This window comes from Equus asinus, chromosome 3 (genome assembly GCF_041296235.1).
Source record: "Equus asinus isolate D_3611 breed Donkey chromosome 3, EquAss-T2T_v2, whole genome shotgun sequence".
NCBI lineage: Eukaryota > Metazoa > Chordata > Mammalia > Perissodactyla > Equidae > Equus > Equus asinus.
In genome coordinates this window covers 158,448,180-158,464,417 of record NC_091792.1, presented here as the reverse complement: position 1 = coordinate 158,464,417, position 16,238 = coordinate 158,448,180, and the positions used below count along the sequence as shown (strand labels likewise).

At 56.2% G+C, this 16,238-nt stretch overlaps 1 protein-coding gene and 1 long non-coding RNA gene across 8 annotated transcripts in view; one reads left to right on the top strand and one right to left on the bottom strand.

Annotated features, from left to right (window-relative positions):
• Window positions 1–258: 258 nt before the first annotated feature.
• Window positions 259–16,238, bottom strand: part of HTRA3 (HtrA serine peptidase 3) — a 38,073-nt gene continuing 22,093 nt past the window's right edge. Inside the window, exons 5-9 of one of the 3 annotated variants that reach the window (XM_014855254.3) lie at window positions 16,063–16,095; window positions 14,645–14,759; window positions 6,221–6,269; window positions 4,332–4,427; window positions 259–2,645 (exon numbers count right to left, since the gene is read on the bottom strand). In XM_014855254.3, the coding sequence (XP_014710740.3) occupies window positions 2,480–2,645; window positions 4,332–4,427; window positions 6,221–6,269; window positions 14,645–14,759; window positions 16,063–16,095 (459 nt within the window). In that variant the 3' untranslated portion in view covers window positions 259–2,479. Of the gene's footprint in view, window positions 2,646–4,331; window positions 4,428–6,220; window positions 6,270–9,055; window positions 13,484–14,644; window positions 14,760–16,062; window positions 16,096–16,238 lie in introns of those variants that run through there. The other 2 variants (XM_044767895.2, XM_044767894.2) reach the window with 2 other exon arrangements.
• Window positions 2,652–6,214, top strand: LOC123284823 (uncharacterized). Of its 5 annotated transcripts, none has more exons than XR_011502383.1 (4): window positions 2,652–3,440; window positions 3,653–4,226; window positions 4,518–4,645; window positions 4,973–6,214. It is a non-coding gene; the product is annotated as an uncharacterized lncRNA (long non-coding RNA). The 5 variants fall into 5 exon arrangements; XR_006526216.2 differs by having other exon boundaries at window positions 2,652–3,810; window positions 4,068–4,226; XR_011502382.1 differs by having other exon boundaries at window positions 2,652–4,226; window positions 4,973–5,114; window positions 5,353–6,214.

The following is a 16,238-nucleotide window of genomic DNA, read 5'->3' as shown; positions in this document are numbered from 1 at the left end:
AGCCTTGGTCTGCAGCCTCATTCCTGCAGCATCCTGCAGGGCGTGTGGGGAAAGCCCGGTGGGAGTGACAGGAGAGGCCTGGGAGGGTGGACGGACTTTGGGCATCAGGACTGTTCTAGATTCGGGGTGGGCAGGGACAAAGTGGGGTTGGGATGGCACCCGGCCTGCTGGGTTTGGCCCACTCTGGGTGGGAGCGGAGGGATGGGGGCAGGCTGGGAGGTGGGCAGCCCCACGGGGTGGGCTGAACCAGGCTCCTGGCTAGGCTCTGACTTCTCTAGAAGATGCTGACAGTGGGACGGGCTCCACTGTCCGAGGCCAGATCAGGATAGACTGGGGTGGGGGGATGGACGGAGGCACAGTGGGATTGGGAGGCATCTGACAGGGCCGCCTCTGTGCCGGGCCCCCTGCTTCCCCAGCAGGGCCTGGTGCGGCTGGAGAGTGGGGGTTCTCAGTTCACATGACAATCTGAGCCTGGGGGTTGTGACTCTGAGATGGTGAAAAGATCACAGCGTCCACATTAACGAGCTGCTGGGGACCGTTCTGGGTCCTTTTCTGCACCAGGTGCTGTTGCTCTTTGGTCTGATGCCCCCCATCTGGCCGGCTGCAGTGCTCACAGCCAGCCACACCCAGTGTGACCAACGCCCGGCACGCCAGTCTCCAGGGATCTCCTGCAGGTCACTCCTAGGTAACAAATAGGATTCCGGCCGCTGCCATGGCCACCTGAAGCATCTCCTACGATCAGCCCCGTGGTGGGGTCATCTGGACCCTTGACTCTCACACTTTCAGAGCTTGGAGGGGCTTGAAGTTCTGCAGTTCACCCCCCAACCCCGAGCGAGAGAAGGTGGCCTGTGGTCACACAGCTGCCCAGATGCCAGCTGAGGACAGACCGTGCTCCTCAGCAAGGGCTGGCCCAGGGGGCCTCGATCCTTCTGGGCTCGGCGGTCCAGAACACAGGCCGGGCCCCTCGGCCTTGGTCCCAACGCCTCCACTTCTACCCGAGGAGCTCGCCCTGGGCAAGTCCTAGCTCTCAGCGCCCTGCTTGCAGCCCCACCCCCGCCATGGCCGTGTCCCTGCTTTGTCTCTTTCTGCCTCATTCCCCGAGGCTGGGCGGCTTTCGGTGAGGGGGACACGGAGCAGACACAGGGAAAGCTCTCTCAGCCACTGGCACGCTCAGCTGGGGCTCTCTGTAAGCCAGGCACCTTACCAGCTGCTCCAGCTACCAGGACATCGGTGGTCCCAGTGTCCCTCCGGACAGGGGGAGAGGCCAGGGCAGGGGCAGGGGGTGTCTTGACTGAGGCCACGGAGCCGGAATAAGTGGGGGAGCTAGGAGCCAAGCGGCCGGGCAGCTGCTGTGTGGGGCTGTCTTTGGGCTCGAGGCGGTTTCCCAGGTCTTCATGCCTCCTGATGGCTGTGGTCTCAGGAAAAGCTGTGGCCGGTGGGGGTCGGGCAGCCCCAAAGACCCTGCTGGCTCGGCACTGCGCACTTGTAAACTTTAATTTCCATACAGTAGAGAAACTTACAGTACAGGCAACATGGGGAATCAACGCACAGCGAAGCTCACGACCACACCTAGAAACACGCGCCCGGCTGCTGGGTGCCTCCCGCTGCCGCTCAGGGGCGAGTCCGCAGTCAGCTGCTCCATCCAGAACAGCTCAGGGAGGCAAAGCTGGCTCAGTCCTTGCAGTCCCCTCCCCTGGCAGGTCCCAGCTTCCTCCCCGCTCTGCTCCACAGTCACCTCCAGGAGGACACGCCTGCCTCCCAGAGTATGTCAGACACACTCTGCTTTCCTCCAGCTTCGCTCCCACCTGGGAAGGGGGAGCATCAGCACCGGCCACAGGGCTGGACTGGGCAGCCGGGGAACATCCCCTCGGTGCCTCCTCAAGGGGGGTCAGAAGTGGCCTGCCCACCGGGGGCTCCAGGCTGGCGGGGCAGACAGCCCTGGGCATTCAACGTGGTGGGCGCTGCGGTACTGGGCTCGGGGGCGGGGGCCTGGGAGGTGTTCCCAGGGGAGGAGGAGGCTTGAGAGCTGAGACCTGAGCAGGTGGGAGTCGGTGGTGCGGGGAGGGTGGGGTAGGAGGATGGTGGGCATTTCAGACAGAGGGATCGACAGGGCAAAGGCAGGAAGGTGGGAGAGGGGCTGGGACTTCCAGGGACTACAGAGGAGTTTTCTAGATCTCCCGAGAACTTGGAAGGTGGCTCTCAGGAGCATTTGTATGAGGGAGACATTGGGCTGGCCCCCTGGGCACCATGATGTGGGAGCCAACGCTCCCCAAAGGCTGAGATGTGGCCCCTGGCCAAGCCCAGCCCGTGGCTCTGCCCCTGGACGGCCCGGAGGAGGCTGCTGGCTCTGCTGAGGACCGACCTCGGTCCTTCGTCCTGATCCTGCGGTGGCCGGTGGCTCTGGACGGAACCGCTCGGCCGGCGCCCGTCCTCGACTGCAGGCTTTGGAGCTCGGCGATGGAGGCAGGCGGCCGCACCTTCACACGACCACCTCGGGTGCAATGCTGAAGAGCAGGTCGTCATTGCCCCTCCGCACCTCCAGCAGCAGCGGGGACTCGTTGAGGACGGCCTCCTGCAGCTCGCTGGAGTCCGCCAGGGGGCGCCCGTTGACCTTGACAATGATGTCGCCATCTTGGATGCCCCCTCTGCCAACAGGAGAGACACAGAGTCACCCCAACGCCCCACAAGGCTGGCCTGGGTCGGGGCACAATCCACTTTAACAGCAGTGATTCACCAGAAATCATCTCAACAGGTAAGGACAGAGCCCTGACAGCAAGGCTCTCGCGCCAGGTGGAAATCAGGGTCCTAGATGGGCAAGCACTTTCTCGGCCTGCTCTTCCACACCTCCGAAGGGCTGGTTCAAGCTCTGCCTGCAGCCCTCCTAGCTGGGCAGCCTCGGGCCAGGCACTTTGCCCCTTTGAGCCTCAGTTTCCACATCTGCAGTCTTACGTGGGAACATACTTTGCAAATTACAATGAGGCCCAGGGCCTTGATCCTAACGTTGCTGCCATTACTAAGACGGGTGCAGAAGAGGCAGAGCTCGCTGCCCGGCCTCCCTCCTGCACCTGCCTCGCCGCCGCCTTCCCCTCCACCCAGGACAAGGCAAGGTGGCGTGGTGGTTAGACACGTGGGTGCCAGTGCCAAGATCCACACGTGCTGGCGGTGTGGCCTGGGAGGAGTACTTCTCTAAGCCTCAGTTTCCATCTGGAAACGGAGTAGCAGCCTGAGGGGCTGCACGGAGGATAAGGCAGACAACGCGTGGGGAACGCCTGGCTCACACCGCCGCCAGGCTCAGCGGTGCCACCGTCCCCACTGATCTCATTCCCCGGCTCTCGGGCGCCCTGCGCGTGGCCGCTCCTGGAACCACCGCTGCAGAGTCAGCAGTGTGCAGCAAGCCCGATCGACAGCCTGAGTTTGGTGGCTCTTCTGTGGCTTCACAGGTCTGTATTTCTACCATTTCCCCTGCGGCCGCTGGAGGCTGAGCATGGTGCTATCTGTGTTCATCACAGAAGGGCATGTGGGGCCGCCTCCTCCGCACGGCCTCCTGAAGCAGCAGAGTTTATGAAACAGGCAGAGGGTTCCTGTTTGGCCAAAGGGGCCGTGGGGGCTGGGGCCGGCCCCTCCCACCCATGCCCTGCCTCGCCCCCAACAGCAGCCAGAGCCCAGCACGGACTCCCTGCAGCTCAGGAATTACAGGTTAGAAGCACTGAGCTAATGCAGCCCGCCCACCATGCTGATGGAGACCCAGCGCACAGGAGGGAAGCGACCTCCTCCGAGCCGTCTAGGGGACCGACAGATCCCTCACATGTGGTAACCTTGCCGCACGGTCTGCCTCAGCTCCCGGGGTCGCAACTTCAACCTTTCTCTAGTTCTTGGCGGTTTCAAAGAAAGCAATGCTTTATTTCATTTGATCTTGACAACTCTCCCCAGGGTAGAGAGGGCTGAGTCATGCCCACTTTGTGGAAGAGGGAACAGGTCCAGGGAGACACAGGCTGGCCCGCTGGGCTGGGGAGAGTCAGCCTGGAGCGGCTTCGCTCAGGCGGGGCCTCCCCGCTCTGTCTCCCCAGACCTGACGGAAAGGATGTTCTGGGCCAGGAAAGGGCACGGCCAAGACTCTAAAGCATATTTCATCCCTCCAGCCTGGCCCGGGCTTAGTGAACAGGCCAGAATCCCACCCGCCACTTCCACATCATGTCACATTGCCAAGAAGAACAAGGTCATTCAAGGTCAGTGAAGCAGGCCCAGCCCAGGCCCCATGCCCACCCACCCCGCCCGCCGGCATGTCTGACCTCCTCCCATCTGGGCTCCCTGTGTCCTCTGGTGGCACCTACCTCTGAGAAGGTGAATTTGGAACAACCTCTTGCACATAAATGCCACTGCTGACCGTCGGAAGGTCTGGGTTGCTGGCCTTTAGTTCCTCCAGCAAACTGAAAGGACAGTTCCGCTGTTAAAGGGCAGCTTCTGCCTCTAAACTGACTCCTTGGTACGAAGCTGCCCCCTCCTCCCTCCACCACCAGGCTGGACAAGGAGCCTCCTCCGGGCTGCCGCCCACACCGCCGTCCTGCCTCGGACAACTCTGGGTCGTCACTGGCTCTTGTCTGTGTCCCCTACTCGACACGGCTCCTCCAGAGAAACCTCAGTGAAGGTGGGTGGCTAGCAGTGTGGACGGAGAGGACGATGGACACACGGGAGGATGGGGGAGGAGGGATGAGAGCAAGGAAGGAAAGGAAGAGGGATAGATGGACGGATGGAAGGAAGGAATGACGGATAAATGGACAGTTGGAAGGAGGGATGAACAGACAATGGATGAGTGATGGAATGGATAGAAGACTGGATGGCTGGTGTGATGGCTGGTGTGATGGCTGGTGTGATGGCCGGATGAAAGAAAGAAAGGACACATTTAAAAGATAAACTGGGGGGCAAGCCCAGTGGCGTAGTGGTTAAGTTTGTGTGCTCCACTTTGGTGGCCCAGGGTTCGCAGGTTCGGATCTCAGGTGCAGACCTAGCCCTGCTCGTCAAGCCACGCTGTGGTGGTGTCCCACATGAAATAGAGGAAGACTGGCACAGATGTTAGCTCAGGGCCAATCTTCCTCACACACACCGGCACAAAAAAGGTATATTGGTCTTGATTACAAATTGCCTTCAGATTTAATCCCTAGATTACGAGCTGCTGGAACAGGAGGAAGGATCATTTCAGGGACTGTGTGGGGTTGAGCGTGTGGCCAGTTGAACGGTTCTTCCCTGAGCTCCCCAGTGCAGTGACCTCTTTCTCCTTTCAATCCTTGCATTTTCCTCCCTGCCTGCCTCCCTTCCCTCCTCGCTCTCCCTCCTCCTCCCCACCCCCTTCTTTAGATCACTCATTCAGGATTTCCAGGCGCCCACTCTGTCGTACAGCTGGTGCTGGGATGGAGCAGAGGGACGAGGAGGACACAGTCCTCACTCCCAAGGAGCCCACGGTCAAGGTGGAGGGGCACGGACGGGCAATTCCAAGACCATGGGACCACTGTGGTGCTGGGGAGGGAAGCACCTCCTCCCGCTTGAGTGGCCTGGGAGGTAGGATAGTGTCCCCCAAAATTCGTGTCCACCCCTGACCTCAGAATGTGACCTTGTTTGGAGACAGGGTCTTAGCAGATGCAAGTGGTTAAGGGTCTCAAGAGGACATTGTCCTGACTCAGGTGGGCCCTACATCCAAAGACTGACGTTTTCATAAGAGAAAGGAGAGGGAGGGCTGGACACAGACACACGGGGAGGAGCCACATGACAACAGAGGCAGAGCCTGGAGTGACGCAACTACAACCCAAGAAACCGGAGCCACCAGGAGCTGGGAGAGGCAGGGCGGACCCCCCCCGCCCCCCCAGCCAGAGCCTTCAGTGGGAGCACAGCCCTGCTGACACCTTCATTTTGGACTCTGGCCTCTAGAACTGTGAGAGAACGAATTTCTGTTGTTTCAAGCCACCACGTTTACAGTAATTTGTTATGGCAGCCACAGGAAACTAATCTAGGAGGCTTCCTGGGGGAGGGGGCACCTGAATGGAGTCCTGAAGGAGCCGAAGGAATCTATTAGGCAAAGGAGGGAAAGGCATCCCAGGCAGAGGGACAGGCCAGAGCAAAGCTCAGAAGCCTAAGTGCGTCTGGCCCACTGGAGCCCTGAAGGTGGCCGGGAGAGGCCAGGCCGGGGTCTGGGAGGAGAATGGAGGGGCAGCAGGGGGCAGACAGTCACCTGGGTGTGATGGTCCGCATGCGTATGCCGATGAAGCGCTTCTTCCAGTCTGGAAACAAAGACCACAGGACTCAGTTAGAGCATCATGAAGATCATCGAGCAGAGATGCCCCAGGAGCAGACGGCAGCAGGAGCCACTGCCTGGGCCAACCCAGCCCCCTGTGGTCAGGCGCCCAGAGCCTAGAGCCACTTCTGTCCTCCCGGCTGCTCTTGAAGGGCTGGGTGATGTTCTCGCTCTGGTCTGGTAGCTCCATGCCACCCTCACTCTCAGGCACCATCAACCACATCACTCCCATATCCACTGTCCTGCTGAGCTCCACACCCAGCCCCCAGCAGCCAGCAGGGCTCCCTCTCCAGCCACCACCCGCAGTCTCCCCAAACTTGCCTTGCTCAGATCTGGACTCGTCATCTCCCCACCTTCCCATAAATAATAATATTAATCCTTGACGCCCAGTGAGCACCACCCGTGTGCCCGGCCGGTCCTTTAGTTGGAGCGTGATACACACAGCTCACCTCTCTCCCACAACTGCTCCAGACTGTGACTTAGCTGATGTCTTAGACCCAGAAATAGCATTTGCATATTCTGAACCATAAAACAAGTCTCAGCACACTTCTAAAATTTCATCACATAAAAGTATGCTCTCTGACTGCACTGGAATTAAACTAGAAATCAATAATGGAAAGGTCTTTACAAGATTCCCAATAACTTAAAAACTAAATGACACACTTCTAAACAACACATCTTCAAAGAAGAAATCAAAAAGGGAATTAGAAAGTATTTAAAATGAAATAAAAATGAATATACAGCATATCAAAATTTGTGAGATCTAGGTAAAGCAGCACTTAGAGGGAAACTAATAGCCCTAAACACTAGAAAAGAAGAAAGTTCTCAAATCAATGACCTCAGCCTTCTCCTTAAAAACTAGAAAAAAGAAGATAAAATGAAATCCAATGTAAACGGAAGAAAGGAAATAATAAAGCATAGAAATCAATGAAATAGAAATCAATGAAAGAGAAATATGACAGAGAAAATAAAAACCAAAAGCTGATTCTTTGAGATCAATAATATTGATAATCTTTTAGCCAGACTTATCAGGAAAAAAGAGAAAAGACACAAATATTGATAGGAATGAGAGTGGTGACATCACTACAAATTCTACAGGTATTAAAAGGATAATAAGAGACTATTAAGAACAATTTGATCCCAATAAATTTGACAACTTACATAAAACAGACAAATTTCCCAAAATTTCCAAACTACCAAAGTTCAATCAAGAAGAAATAGAGCACCTGAATAGCCCTATATTTGTTAAAGAAATTGAAATTGTGTTAAAAGTCTTCCCATAGAGAAACTTCAGGCCCAGAGGGTCTCACAGGAGAATTATATACATGTTTAAGGAAGAAATAGTATCAATTCTACCCAAACTCCTCTAGAAAACTAAAAATAAGTGAATTCTTCTGTGATCTTGTAATTTATAATAAGAAATAGATATTTTGGTCTTCATCCATGGTTCCTAGCACCTAGTTCCTAAAACTTTTGTGATTTCCTAAGTGAGAAAAGCTATAAGGGGCATCTTTTGCTCCCAGCTCCTGAAATAGCTCCAGAGCTATAAAGGTGAAATGGGTTTTTGTTATTCAGAATAAGTCCCTTTCAACCACACGTGCGTTTATGTGAAGGAGGTGGCTTTTGGAAAGCTCCTAAGGACGGGGGCTGGTCGCCAGGAGAACCAACCATGTAATTAGAGGCTTGGAACTTTCAGCGCTTGCCCTCCCTACCCCAACTCTGGGGAGGGGAGAGGGGCTGGATGTTGAATCAATCACCAATGGCCAATGATTTAATCAATCACGCCTACGTAATGAGGCCTCCATAAAACCCCAAAAGGACAGGTTGGAAGAGCTTCTGGGTTGGTGGCCATGTGGAGGTGCTGTGAGAGTGGTGCCCCCGGAGAGCGCGTGGAAGCTCTGCACCCCGGCCCCGTACCCCACCTGTGTGTCTCTTCCATTGGGCTGTTCCTGAGTCATAAACTTTTATAACAAACTGGCAATCTAGTAAGTAAACTATTTGCTGAGTTCTTTGAGCCTCTCTAGCAAATGACTGACAAGGAGGGGATCATGGGAAACTCTGACTTATAGCCACAGGTGACAACCTGGACTTGTGATGCCATGTATGTGAAGGTGGGTGGGGGAAGGCTCTGGGACTGAGCCCTTAACCTGTGGGGCCGGATGCTATCTCCAGGTACACAGTGTCAGAATTGGGTTAAAGTGAAGGACACCCAGCTTGGTGTGGGAAAACCTCACACATTTGGTGACCGGAAGTGTTGGAAGTGAAGTGGTGTAGTAGAGAACTGACAGCAGAGGGGTGTCTTTCCTAAACAACTTCTCAACTCATTATCCTAACACCAAACCAGAAAAGAAAACTAGACCAACATTCCTCATGAAGATAGACGCAAAAAATCTTCACGTGTTTTCAGCAAATAAAATCCAACAATACACAAAAAGGAGGATACATCATGACGAAGTGAGGTTTATGTCAGGAATGCAAGGATGGTTCACACTCAAAAATCAACAAATGCAATTTACCTGATTAACAGACTAAACAGGAAAACCATCATCTCAAAAGATGCAGAAAAAGTATCTGGCAAAAATCTCACATCTATTCCGAATAAAAACTAGAAATAAAAGGGAACGTTTTCAACCTGATAAAGGGTGCCTATGAAAAACCTTTAGTTACCATCATACTTAATGGGAGAGACTAGAGATTTCTCCCTGAGATCAGGAATGAGGCAGGGATGTCCACTCTCACCACTTGCATGCAGTATTTTGTGGGAGGGTCTAGCCAGGCAGGAAAGGAAAAGGAATCCATACTGGAAAGAAAGAAGTAAAACCGTCTTTATTCACAAACTACAAAATCATCTATGTAGAAAATCTGATGGAATCTACGAAAAAAGCTAGTAGAACTTGCAAGTGAGCTGTCAAGGTTGCAGGATCTCTTATGATCAACATACAAAAATCAATTTTATTTGTACATTCTAGTAACAAACAATCAGAAATTTAAATTTAAAAGAATACACCATTTATAATAGCATCAAAATTATGAAATGCTTAATAACTTTACTGAAAGATAGTGTAAGACCTGTACGCTGAGAGCCAGATAACACCGCTGAGAGAAGCCAAGGAGAGTAAATAATGGGGAGACACTCTGTGTCCATGGGTCAGAAGATTCAATATTGTCAGAATGACGATTCTCCCCAAATTCACCTATGGATTCGACACAATCCCAGTCAAAATGCCCGCGGGAGGTTTTTGGGTAGGAATTGACAATCTGATTCTAAAATTCATATGGAAAAGCAAAGGTCTAGAATAAGCAAAACAGCTTTGAAAAGGAGGGACGAAGCTAGAGGACGGACGTTGCCTGACGTCAAGACAGCGTAAAGTCGCAGGAATCAGGATGGCGTAACGGAGACGGAGAGACAAGGGGAACAGAACACGCTCGTTTGTTTTTGACAAAAGGAAGGAGCAAAAGCAATTCCGTGCAGAAAGGATAGTCTTTTCAACAGACGGTGCTGGAACAATTAAATATCCAGAGCAAAAAACCAAAACAAAAAAGTTCGATTCATACTTAGTACTATTTTAAAAAGGTTAATTCAAAATACTTCATAGCCCTAAATCTAAAACGTCAGAAAGTAAAACTTCCAGAAGAAAACGTAGGAGAAAATCTTTCTGACTTCAGTTGCAAAGATTTCTCAGATACAACACCAGATCCACAACCCATTTTAAAAAATGGGTGAACTAGACTTTATCAAAATTTACAAAACTGCTCTTTAAAGACAGTTAGGAGAATGAAAAGACAGGCCATGGGAGAAAATATGTGCAATCCGTTTATCTGACAAAGGGCTCATCCAGACGTATAAAGAACTCTCAAAACTTAATAAGAACACAAGCAACCTAAATCTTTTAAATGGGCAAAATATTTAAGCAGACATTTCACCAAAGGCGACTGATGGATGGCAAGGGATGGTCCACGCGGGAGCTGAGGTCAGAGCAGGGCGGGAGGCCCGGCCCCCTGGGTCTGGTGGGCTTCGGAAAGCTCTGGTCTTGACCCCAAATGAGATGGAGCCCGGAGGGAATGGGCAGAGACATGCCATGGTCCGCCTTAGATTTTGAAAGGAGCCCTCCAGCAGCAGGAAGAGTCTGTGGGGGTCAGGGAGGGGACAGAGGACCACGGAGGGGGCAACAGCCCAGGTGAGCGCCCCTGGTGGCTGGTCCCGGTGGTGGAGCTGGAGATGGCGACAGGGCAGGTGCGGGGTGCACAGATCCCCAAGGTAGGGCCAACAGGGCCGGCTGACGGATTGAATGCGGGGTGGGAAATCCGGAGGATGGGGCTGCCCATAACTGAGAGGGGATGGCGATGGGCAGCCAGGGACTGGAGATGTCCAACAAGAAGCTGTGCCTCTGTGTCTAGAGGCCGGGGAGAGGGGCGGCCGGAGAGGTAAATTTGGGGGAGTCACTCTCTAGATGATGTTTAAATCCGTGAGACTAGATGAGGTCCTCAGAGGAAAGTGGAAAGGCCTAGGGACGGAGGCCTTGGCCCTCCATCCTGCTCCTGACATGAGTCCAGCCACGGGTCAGCTCTGCTCATAACCCCAAGGTCACACTTACAAGGAGAAAGAAACCTATGCTTCCGGTGCTTGTGCGGCAGCAGCGCCCTGGCGGGGCGGAGTGCAGCCCAGGCCACTCGGCCGTCCCACTGGAGCCCTTGTGCAGGAGAGCCCCCTCCCCCAACCCAGAGCCAGCAGGCCTGGCCACACGGGGTTCTCCAGGAACACGGGGTGCAGGCGGCCAGGAGGAGCTTATCGGTCAGCAGAATTGTAAGCACCAGCCCTTCATCTTCCCACCCTTGTTGGGAAATCCCCTGAACGACCCGTGCCAGCCATGCGGCACTGGACATAGGGCTGCTAGAGGTCCGAGTCCTTCTAAACATGTCATGGAACCACTCTGGACCGGACTGAGGCAAGAACATCAACGATGGTAACAAAACAACAGCAAGGGGGTGGGGGTGACCGCGTAAGGGGCGCAGAGCGCTCTCTGGGACACTGACAAAGTCTGGGAGCTGGCGAGGGGACGGCTGCACAGCACTGTGAACGCTCTATCGCTGCTGCGGGGGCCCTGGAGGGGGCTTCGTGTGTATCACGTGAATTTCACCTGGAGAGAAAACCCCAGACCACAGCGAGAGGGAAGGCCACGCCTGGGGCTTCTGGGGCGTCAGCGCTAGTCCTTGACTTGCCCCTGACCCCACCCCAGGAAACGGCCTCCCAGCTCCCAGGGCTCCGGCCTCGGCCGCATCAGCTCCTTTCCCTAGCTCACATCCTACATTCCATTCCGTTCCGGCAAGTCCCATTGGCTCAAAGTGCAACATCCATCCTGGACCCAAGCACTCCTGACCCCACGCTGCCACCACCCCAAGTCAGCCACCAGGAAGGCAGCCCTGGGTCCCGCACGGCCTCCGCCTCCGGCATCTTCTCTGTCTCCCAGCAACCGACACACCGTCCCCCTCCCCCCACCGCACCGGGGCTGGCGGGGTTCTTGGAATTGGCACTCCCCACCCAACCCCGCTCAAGACCCTCCGCGGCCCCCCCACGAGCCCAGCGTCCCACGCTCTCACCTGCGGCCCTCTCCCCCTGCCCCGCTGGCCCACGGGGCCACTACTCTGACGTCACATTACATGTTGGCACTCTCATGGCCTCCTCTCCACTAGCGCGAAAACTTGGGGGCAGAGACCATGAGTCCGGCTCCCGGCTGTGCAAGAGTCCACGGCGCCGAGCGGGCCTCAGACCCGGGCAGCTCTCGGGCTGAATGGGCCCCGCTCTGCAGGTGACAGAGCTGAGGCGTAAGGGGGCCCGTCGCAGAGCTGGGGGAGAGCCCAGACTGCGTCACAGCAGGGACACTAAGCCTCTGTACCTGGAAGAAGGGACACGGGAGAGGCAAAGGGCACCATCCAGGTGCTGGGCCGGGCCGGGGCTCCATAACATAGAACCTTCTCCCCCACCTCTCGGCCCCTGCTCCTGCCTCCCGCCTCGTCCTCGTCTGTTTGGGAAGATTCAGGAACCCAGCACGTGGGACCCCGAGTCTGCCCGTGACCCTGAGACCAGGAAATGTGCGTCTGGGCCCCTTTTTCCCACTGCCCCCCCCGCCAGCCCCTTCTGCAGCTCTTCCCCTGCTCCCAGGCCACAGAGACCCCCTGATCAAGAGATGAGGGAGGGTTTCTACTCCCCAGGCCGGAGATGACCACTGAGGAGCCGTCTCCCACTGTTCACAGAGGGACAGACACCGGTAACCGCCAGCCCCTGAACTCAAACACCCCGCAGGGGTGCCCTGGTCCTAGGACTGGCTGAGCCCCCAGAGCCTCCTGGACCCCAGGCCGAGGTTCCCCCAGACCCCACATGGTGGTCCCTCTTAGCCTGAAAGATCCCAGGGGCCTCTCCACCCCAACTCCTGGATGGGGACAAGATGCACACCTTGACTAGTGCCTCCTGGGTTTAATAAAAGGATGGTTGGTTTTCAAGAAATTTAGACTAACCTGTTTTGGATAATTTGGTATTTTTATTAAAAAAAAAAAAGCAAAAGGGAATGCCAGTCGACTTCAGAAGGATTTTAAATTATCGATTCGGTCATTCAGCTAAGATCGATGGGGTTCTTCGATTGGTCCACGTGTCTGGGAGGAGGTGACAGCTCTGAGGACATGGGTGAATGTTTCCTAGGGGTCTGGGGTGAGGTCAGCACTGACAGCAAAGGAGCAAACGCCGGCCCCTGTGGGTTCTTGTCTGAGAGGCAAGAAGGAAGCAGATGCTGTCACCCCATTTCTAACAAAACGGTCACCACACGGCTCAATCTGTGCAAAGTGCAGCTCCACCGATTTCCAGGAAGGTGGCCCAAGTCAAAGGCACCCCTGAAGCAGAGGATAATTACACTGGAAAAGCTCGGCTATCAGAGAAAGGATCAAGGCTATGACTGGTATAAAGGTGCAACCCTGAGTCAAGTTCTGAGCTCCCTAGCAGCCAAGGGGAAAAAAGCTCAAGAGGTTAATTGTCCTCCTGTGCAACAGAAGCCTCCAGCTTCTTTAGGGCAGGCTGCCTCTGCCCTGGCTCCAGGCTGTCTTCACAGAAGGGACCTGAGAACCACACGGAGTCCTCGACAGCGTCTCTTCTTGTGGCCAGTCCTCACGGCACAGGTCTTGGCTACACCGGACCGGGGTCCCTGTGCTTGACTGGCGGGGTTGTGGAGGAAAGGGAAAGCATGAAGAAGCCCCCTGCTCTCAACGAACTGCCGATGAGGGGGCTGGGAGGAGACAGGGAAGCAATCTGAAGGTGTGAGTAGCAGGGCTGAGTCAGGTCTGGGTGATGGCCAGGAGGTGAGCATGGGAGACAAAATGGCGGAAGGGAGAACTTTCAACTTGGGTTGAAAAGACAAGTGGGAAGGTGGAGGCCACCAGGAAAGGTCCTGAGAGCCGAAGAAGTGTGACCCTCCTCCACTGACTTCAGGAAGGTGACTGGCATGCCCTCACTAGGGAGAGCCACCGATGCCTGTCTTGGCCTCTCCCAGATGGACGCTCATGGCCATCCAGGAGTGGGCAGGGTGGGCAGGACTCCCCTGTGTGGGTGGGGGTGAGGAGATGCAGGCTGAGAGGAGAGTGACCACCAAAGGTCAGGGGCTGGGCTCCACTCCCCTGAAGCAGAGGCTACGCTACTGGGCAGTCTGCAGGGCCAGAGGGCTGAAAGAGCGAGTACCTAGGGACGGGCAGATGCAAGAAAGGAAGGATGGGTGGATGGAAGAAAGGGTGGGTAGACAGATGGGTGGACGAACAGAAGGAAGGAAGGAAGGATAGACAGAGGAAAGAATGAGTAGATGGATGAAAAGAAGAATGGATGGAAGGAAAGATGGGTGGGTGGGTGGGTCGCTGGGTGGGTGGGTGAGTGGTCGGGTAGATGGATGGGTGGATGAGTGAGTGGGTGGATGGATGGACGGTTGGGTGGGTGAGTGGGTGGATGGATGGATGGGTAGATGGATGGGTGGATGGGTGAGTGGGTGGATGGATGGGTGGGTGGAAGGAAGGAAGGAAGAACCAGGTTTTGACAGCTATGGAGCAGCCTAGACAAGTGGAGCCCGAGAGCCCAAGCAGCTGGAGGTGGGAGGTGAAGGCGGAGATCCTCAGCCAGAAGGGGACAGTGTGGAGGGGCAGGGGGTGACCGTGGCCATGAAGCGAGGGTGGGGGAGGAAGAGCTGAGAGGGGCTGAGGCTGAGCTCTCTTGGGGGTCTCAGGAGTTCGGGGCCCAGTCGGGAGTGAGCAAGGGCACACAGCCTGGAAGGAGGGGCCCCAGCCCTGGCACAGTGCCCCCTGGCTCAGCCAGCCCCTCAGGGAGCTCTTTACCTTTGATGTGCTTGTCCTGGAACTCCGTGAGGAAGCGCGTGATGCGGTCCGAGGGGATGGCAAAGGAGATGCCGGCTGCAACCTTGAGCGTGTTGATGCCAATGACCTCACCGTCCTGGGCGGGAGACCAGAGCGGGCCGTCACTGGGGGAGCCCAAGCGACCGCTGCCCTCAGCTGCAAAGCACTGTGTCTACGGCTCGGTTCCCAGAGCTGACCTGGCTGTCAGAGCCCCTCCCTGCACAGCTCCCGGGGCAGCCCTGGAGCTTCCTGGAAAGGCACCTCGGGCTCACTTCTGGGTCAGGGACCCCCACCTCTCCACCGTTTGCCTCCAAACCTGCCCCCCTTCATTGCTGGGGAGTGTTGGCCGGGGAAGCTTGCGGCCCCCCCTCAGAGGCAGTGCCCACTGACCAAGGGCACCCCCAGGCAGCACTGTGAAGGGCTGAGCAGAGAAGGATGTGGAGGCCTGTGGGATGGGCTCTATCCCTTCCTTCTGGAAGCAGGGTGGGGGCGAGTGAGGCCAGGGCAGTTCCCCAGCATCTCCCACTTTCTCTGCCCCTTCGGAGCTGGCCTCCCTCACTGCCCCTATTCTGCACTCCCTGAGGCTGGTGCAGCCTGGGCCGGATCTGCCCGGCCCCCGGGGGCCTCACTCCAGGCACATGTGTAGGGTGGGGCTCCTCCTCACAGCCTGGCATGGGCTTTCCCGGCCATGGCAAGAATGATGTCTGCACGTAGCATTCAGGCCACCGCCTACTCAGCTCACCAGGGGCCCCCTTTGGGGCCGAGCTTTGGATCAAGTCACACTTGTTCTGCCTGACCCATGGGAGCTCGCGGGGTGGGAGGACCAGCCAAGTGGGGGATCCAGGGGATGGAGAGTCCATCATTGGTCCAGGCGGGGACTGCCCTGGACTCCCCGGCCCTGCCTGATGGCAAGGGTTAGGAGTTCCCACGAGCTCTGGCTTCAGGGGAAGAAGCATCTCTGTCCTGGAGCAGGCTGGACCTTGGCTGTGCCGTGTGGCCCCCAGAAGTCCCCACCCATGGCCCGGTCCACCCTTACAGAGCCCAGACTCAGGGACCAACCCCAGGGGCCTGGATGCTGAGTCGTGTGGCATGCCCATCTCATCTCATGTAAACACGAGGACGGGGAGCCCAGGGGAGGGGGTCAGGCCCCAAACTGTGTCTCCCTTGCCCCAGGTCCCTGATGGACACACAGACCCTGCCTGGGCTGCGGTCTCGGGTCATCCCTTATGCCTCTGTCAGCACCAGCGGCCCTTGGGGCACGTCCTCCTCCAGGGCCTCCAGCCCACTGCGTTCCTGACCATCGGGCGTGAAGGTGCGAGGGCCGCATTCCGGGCCCCATCTCTGCCTCGAGGCTGTGCCCCCCACGAAAACTAGAGGCCCCTGCTCTAGGGCACACTCACCAGGTTCACCAGCGGTCCCCCGGAGTTCCCGTACTGCAAGGGGAGGAAAGGCGACGTTAGTTGCGCCCGGAGCCCCGTCCCCGAGTTCTGGAGCCTTCCTCCAACTATCACTCTAACCAGCAGAGACTTGTCATCGAACTTTATCTCCAACAACATCGTAAGGCCTGGCTGCTGTC